At 44.0% G+C, this 7421-nt stretch overlaps 1 protein-coding gene across 1 annotated transcript; it reads right to left on the bottom strand.

Annotated features, from left to right (window-relative positions):
* Positions 1-568: 568 nt before the first annotated feature.
* On the bottom strand, positions 569-1321 carry LOC149767890 (uncharacterized). The gene has a single exon (XM_089929370.1). It carries the CDS (start codon positions 1319-1321, stop codon positions 569-571), a length of 753 nt encoding a protein of 250 aa, XP_089785496.1.
* Positions 1322-7421: the final 6100 nt, after the last annotated feature.

Here is a 7421-nt window from a genome sequence, read left to right on the forward strand (position 1 = left end):
TTTGATTCGAAACAAATCGTATTCAACTCAACAACCTTTAACTATGGCCACACTTATACTCTGTGGCTAGGCCAAAAACAGAACTACACTTATACCCCGTGGGTGGGCCAAAATACCACACTTATATCCTACGAAGTGGGCCAGAATACCGCACTTATACTATGTGGAGTGGGCCAAAATATCACATTTATACCTTGTGGTGGGGCTATAATCAATAATAGTCAGAGTGTTGGTAGAATTTAGAACGAACAAAAATATGATGTTAAACAAAGAAAGTTCTGAATAATAGACCAGCTTCCTTCGGGGGAGGAGCAAACCCATAGTTACAAGGCTATATTTTTCTCTCCATCCTTCCTAGCTACAATTCCCTACTTTTAAAAATAAACACCAGTCACCCATCAACCCGTCACCCATCAACCCATCACCCATCAACCCATCACCCATCCATAACCACCTCTTATTCACCCGTCTTCACATAACCACCCTCGTTTTCCGGCTGAGACCCCATCTTTCCAGCAACCACGTTCTTCTTCATGCTATGACTTCACCATCTTCCGCTCTAGCCGCCCTAGCCGATGTAACCAACTGTTGTAACCAGCCCTTGTATCTCCCTACGATCCACATGGCTCCCAAAGTATTTGGGGTTGAGACGCTGAGTCCTGCGGGGCCTATCTATTCCTCCCCCCTTCGCAGGAACTTTGTCCTCAAGGTTCAGCTCCGGAAACCGCTCCTTCAGCTGATCAATATCTTCCCAAGTGGCATCTTCGGCCGGTAAAAACTTCCATCGGACCAAGGCTTCAGTGGAATAATTCACATCGTGTTTAATCCACCGATATTCCACTATCTCCTGAGGTTCATACTTGATCTCTCCGTCCTCTGTAATGGGCAGTGGAGCTTCACACACCTGGTTGCCCTCGCCAACTACCTTCTTGAGCAAGGCTACATGAAACACATGATGTATTTTTGCATGGGATAAAAGTTCCAACCTGTAGGCCACGGTCCCCACTCGCTGTAGAATCTTATATAGCCCAAAGAATTTGTTTGCAAACTTTGGATGCACTCTTCTGAATATTGAATGCTGACGATATGGGGGAAGCTTCAAAAATACCCAGTCTCCTTCGTTGAACTCAACCTCTCTTCGCCGTTTATCAGCCTGTTGCTTCATTCGATTTTGCGCCTTCTCCAAGTTGCTTTTGAGCTGTTTCAACAGCTTATCTCGCTGCTGCAACTCCCGTTCCACCTTTGTTACAACCGATGAACCTGTGAGATAGTTGATGATTGTTGGAGGAGCTCGCCCATAGAGCGCTAAAAACGGCGTCATCCTTGCTGACTGATGGAAGGTGGTATTATACCAATACTCAGCCTATGCAAGACACTTACTCCATTTCTTCGGATGTTGGCTAAAGAAACATCGTAGGTATTGCTCGACACATCGGCTAACCACCTCTGTTTGCCTATCAGATTGTGGGTGGTATGTCATGCTCATTTTCAGCTTGGAGCCTTGCAGTTTAAAGAACTCTTGCCAAAAAATACTCATAAACAGTTCAGCAACTTGGCTATCTGCTTTATGAATAGTTCAACAACTCGTTTGGCAGTGAAGGGATGCGACAGTAACAGAAAATGGGCATATTTGGTAAGCCGATCAACCACAACGAGTATGACGTCCTTCCCTTCCAACCTTGGAAGCGCTTCCACAAAATCCATTGAAATGTCCTCCCATACCTGAGTTGGAATAGGGAGCGGTTGTAGTAGCCCTACTGGAGACCGAGCTTCGCTTTTGTTTCTCTGGCAAACCAGACATGTTGCCATAAAATCCTGCACATCCTTCTTCATTCCCATCCAAATGAAAGTCTGGTGCAATCTTTGGAATGTTCGAAGTACACCCGAATGTCCACCAACTTTACTCCCATGGAACTCCACCAGCAGTGACTCTTGCATAGAGTGGTTCAGTGGAAGCCAGACTCAGTCCTTACGGAAAAGGATGCGATTTTTGACTTGATATTCCGGATCACCTTCTGGTTGGCTGCTGAGTTGGGCTAACTTTTGTTGGCCAAAGGAGTCAAGAGCCTGCCTTTCCTAACATTAGCCCAGACAGTCAACTCTGGCCCACTGATGGGCTCAATTGCATTCCAATTGGGTTTGCGACTTAGTGCATCTGCTGCTGATTTTTGCTTGCCGAGTCTATAGAGGATTTTGTACTCATATCCCATGAGCTTTGTCAGCCACTTCTGTTGTTCTCGGATTATAATCCACTGCTCCAATAACAATCGAAGACTCTTTTGATCTGTGAGAATCTGAAAACATCGACCCAACAAATATGGCCTCCAAAGCCGAAGGCCCTTAATAAAGGCTAACATTTCTTTCGCATACGTGGACCATCCTTTCTTCTTTGGGCTGATTGCCTTGCTTATAAATGCTAATGGCTTCCCCATTTGACTAAGTGCTGCTCCGACCCCCAGATCCGAGGCATCTGTTTCCGCTACAAAGGTTTCTGCAAAGTTAGGCATGGCCAAAATGGGAGTACAGTCATTGCTTTTTTTAACTGCTGAAAAGCTTGGCTGGTTTGGGGTCCCCAACTAAACTGCCCTTTTTTCAACAAAGCTGTCAACGGTGCCGCTAACATCCCCTAGTTCTTCACAAATTTTCGGTATTAACCTGTGAGCCCAAGAAAGCCTCTCAGTTCGGTGATGGTTTTTGGTGTAGGCCATTGGACCATTGCTTCTATTTTTGAATTGTCCACCTGCACTCCTTGACCAAAAATAATGTGCCCCAAGTATTCGACTTCTAACTTCCCAAATACACATTTAGAAGGCTTGAGATAAAAATAATGCTCAGCCAAAATGTTTAAAGTAGTGGTAAGATGGTTCAAATGAGCTTCCTATGTGCCACTATACACTAAGATATCGTCAAAGAAAACAAGTATGAACTTCCATAAGTGTGGTCGGAAAATGGCATTCATGGTTGCTTGAAAAGTAGATGGGGCATTGCATAAACCAAATGGCATAACCAAGTACTCAAAATGGCCATTGTGAGTTCTAAAAGCAGTTTTATGCACACCATCCTCATGCATCCTAATCTGATGGTACCCTGCTCATAAGTCTAATTTGAAAAATAATTTGCTCCATGCAGCTCATCTATCATATCATCAATAGTAGGAATAGGAAACCTATCTTTAACTGTTACCTCATAAGAGCTCGATAGTCGTTGCAAAATTGCCATGTCCCATCTTTCTTTTTCACAAAGAGTATTGGTGATGAAAATGGACTTTGGCTAGGACGTATTACCCCGGATTCCAACATCTCCGAAACTTGTCTTTCGATCTCATTCTTTTGAAAGTATGCATATCGGTAAGGCCTCACGTTCACCGGGGTCACTCCCTCCTTCAGCGGAATTCGATGTACGAATTTTCTTTTTGACGGTAATGCTTTGGACTCTTCAAAAAGTTTATGAAATTTTTGGAGTATTTAAGCAAGGTTATTAGACACCTCCATGGACTTCATCATTTCTGCCTTTCCCTTTTCTTGGTCCGCCAATTTGATATACACTGCAAACAGCTGCCTTCCTCCTTCAAACTCTCTTGCAATTAACTGTAAACCCACAGGTTGAGCAGCTGAGGGTTGCTGCCCAGTCAGCAGGCACTTCTTCCCTTGCCAAATGAACTTCCTGGTGAGTTCCCTCCAATCACAAAGAACTTGCCCAAGCTGCTCTAACCACTGGATGCCCAACACCACGTCCAAGCCTGTAATAGGTAGTGCAAAAAGGGTCACCCCGAACTCCTACCCTTGCAGCCGAATACCGCCCCATACTTCTCCTGGCACCGGAGCCTCTCGCCGTTCGCCACCCTTACTTCAAATTCTTCAGTCACCATGAGAAGATGAAGAAGCTTGGCTATCTTCTCGCCGATGAAATTATGGGTCGAACCGCTGTCCACCAAGACCGCCACGGAGTGCTGTCAGATCTTTGCCGCCATTCTCATGGCTCTTGGGTTGGACCACCCCGACACCGCATGGACGAAGATTTCTGGAACTTCCTCCACCTCGGCATGTCGCTCTTCTGCTTCTTCCATGTTCGCCTCCATCTCTTCCATCATTGGGCCTTCAACATAGAATGCTTGAGGGGCTTTGCAGTGGTGGCCATGTGCATATCTTTCGTTGCAACTGAAGCACAAGCCCTTTTCCCTTCATCTCTACATCTCCTCCTAGGATAGCTTACACACCAGTGATCCTGTCGTAATTCTGGTCTGAGGGGGTGGCAAGATTACCCTCCGAGTGTACATAGTGGTTCTTCCAACTTCGACCTTAAGATTCTTCTTCTTGCTACTCAGCCTCTCGTCTCTCATGCGTGCCAGCAGGATAGTCTCCCTTATTATCTTTGGGCAAAACATCTGCATCTCCTCTGAAATTTCCTCCTTCAGACCACCCAAAAAAGCTCCTATGAGCACATTCTAAGGCCAGTTTTCCACACAATTGGCTAGCCTTTCGAACTCTCTTTGATAGTCATGTAGAGCTCCCTGTCGTTTGATGTGCGACAATGCCTCATCATCATTTTGGTAGTTTGTTGGTCCAAAATGAGCCCAGAGTTCTTACTCAAAAACTTCCCATGTGAGCAGATTTTCCTCACCTTTGTATGCCTTATACAACCACTGAAGCCACTAATTAGCTTCACTTTCCAAAAAGCAGGCAAGTGTGGCTACCTTCTGATCTGGTGCGGTTCCCTGGCAGTGGAAGTACTGCCCTGCCCGATTCAGCCACTCCGTTGGATCATCTCCCATGAAGAGGAGAAAATCCATTTTGGCTCCACTACCTCCTCCTCGGTGCCCCGTAGAGTTGGAAGACTCTTTCCGTTCCTTGCCGCCCTTGAAACGTTGTGACAACCCCTTTTCCGGAGACCGCGATGGTCTAGCATCAGGTCCCGAATCTTCTTGAGCGCCTCGTCCAAGTGCTGCATCCTCTTCATCGATGATGATTCCAGCCGCCGTAAGCCTTCATGCATGCCCTGCAAGTCGGCCTCCAACCTATCCAGCCTCTCTTGTTAGCTGCCATTCCCCTGTTCTGATACTAAATGGTAGGATTCAGAATGAAGAAAGATGATGTTAAACAAAGAAAGTTCTGAATAATAGACAAGCTCCCTTCGGAGGAGGAGCAAACCCACAGTTGCAAGGCTATATATTTCTCTCCATCCTTCCGAGCTACAGTTCCCTACTTTTAAAAATAAACACCCATCACCCATCAACCCATCAACCCATCAACCCATCATCCATCCATAACCACCTCCTATTCACCCATCTTCACGTAACCACCTTCGTTCTCCGGTTAAGACCCTGTCTTCCCAGTAGCCACGTTCTCTTCATGCTGTGACTTCTCCATCTTCCGCTCTAGCCGCCTCAGCCGTTGTAACCAGTTGTTGTATCTCCCCGCGATCCACATGGCTCCCGAAGTATTTGGGGTTGAGATGCTGAGTCCTACGGAGCCTATCAAGTGCCAATATATAACCTCCAATTGGCAGAGTTTAGAACATAGTTAGGTTGAGAGTTCAAATCTGATACACATCCAAGTTCTTTTTATAAAATAATAGATATATCATAATCCAATCAAAATATGCATATACGATGCAATAATAATAAATAATTTAACAATAGTTTGAAAAATATTACTTCAATTTACATATCTATTTTTCATTCAAATCACCATCTTGTAAAATTCATAAATCTCATATAAATCCATTAACAATTTATTCGATGTAAATATAATATTATATAAATGAAGAATTTAGAAAAGCTAGATCATTACTTACCTTGCAAATGCAATTCAACTAATAGATCCAATTAATCCCAAAAATCTTTCTTAGATCCTAATATTCCAAAATTATACTTTTTATTAAAATTTTATCATAATTATTTTAAAAATAAAAATTCTAAGTTCCAACACCCTCATAGGGCTGACCAAGTAGGAGTGCCTGATATTCGGGTTGGTCCGATCAAGGTGATATCATCAAATCATGCTCGGACTAGGGCACAAATGGTTCAACTACGATCATGGGTGATCAAATCTATTAGTGTTGGCAATGACTAGGCTGGAGCTGGCACGCTACTCGACAACCCTCGATCAGGACCCTTCACCTAGGCCGATTCAAAAATTACTGAGAGTCGTATTTACATGGTCCAATCAACTATAGAGTAAGAAAGTCCAAATAGAGAAAGAAACTTTGAAGAGAGGAAAATAAGAGAGAGAAAGGATGGGAAAGAGAGAGAAAGAGGGAGACTAGAGAGAAAGAAGAGAGAAAGAGAGATAGAAGAGAGAAGGGGGTAGAAGAGAGAGAAACCCTCTCTTTTCTCACTTTGTGAATGAGGAAGTTTCTCTTCCCCTTCTCCTTTCCCTTCCTCCCTTCCCCCATAGGTCCAAGGGGGTGGCAGCCATAGTGGCCTAGCCACCAACCTGATGGTGGCCACAGGCGGCCGCAACCCTAGCCAAACTCGACATCTGGTGGTGGCAGAATTAGAAGATGAAGGCCGAAATAGGGCACCCCTATTTCGGATGATTCTCTGGTGATTTGCCGGCTCAAATCATGATGAACAAAGGACAAGACACTAGAGAAGAAAGAGAAGATGATGAAGGACTCTTACCTCGGTCCGGCAACTCTTTCTGATGAAAATCAGAGAATGAAACTCTTGGAATCTGCAGTGATTTTCTTGGTTATTTGTTGATGGAACTCAAGGAGGAGAAGGTCTTTAAATAGGCTGAATCCGTTCTTTAGATCGCGAAGAACTTCCCAATCTCTGACGTGATAAGGAGGAAGAAGACTCCCAGCTAGAGTCTTCTTCCCTACCTTTCTCATGTACATCACACGTAAGGCTCAGCCCAAAAATTGGCCGGGCCGGTCAAGTGGATTGGGCCTAGTCCACTAGATTTCACATGCTACCATCTAATGGCAATGACCTGAAAGCTACCATACTCATCTCTGGAATCAAATCATAACAGATGAGCTCCAAATTTCTGTAGCTCTCCTTGAGATCTTCCTTAGGGCCACCCAACTCATCTCTACGAACACAACACCTTTGCTGCGAGACCTTTCACTCCCTCAACCCCATCAAGCTCTTTGCGATTACCTCACCAACACATAATTGCTAATTATAATTTTTAAATATTTGGAATGTAAATGTTACACACAAAAATTTGAAAAAATCAAACTATATATTTTTATAAAAAATAAAAATATTATTATTTTTTTCGATCTTTTGCAAAATTGATAATTAATAAATATTTTATATGAAATATATTAATTAAAAGTTTAATATATTTAGAAATAAATCCGGTCGGATCAGTTAATCCTTCACCCGCTAGGTATTACGGGTCGGGTCGAGATCAAACCCGGAGTTGCCAGAAACCCGCTTTGAACCGGCGGGGATACGAGGGAGGGGTAGA

This window comes from Phoenix dactylifera, chromosome 3 (genome assembly GCF_051530095.1).
Source record: "Phoenix dactylifera cultivar Ajwa chromosome 3, Ajwa_hap1_PhDact_Kaust_v1.1, whole genome shotgun sequence".
NCBI classification, from domain to species: Eukaryota; Viridiplantae; Streptophyta; class Magnoliopsida; order Arecales; family Arecaceae; genus Phoenix; species Phoenix dactylifera.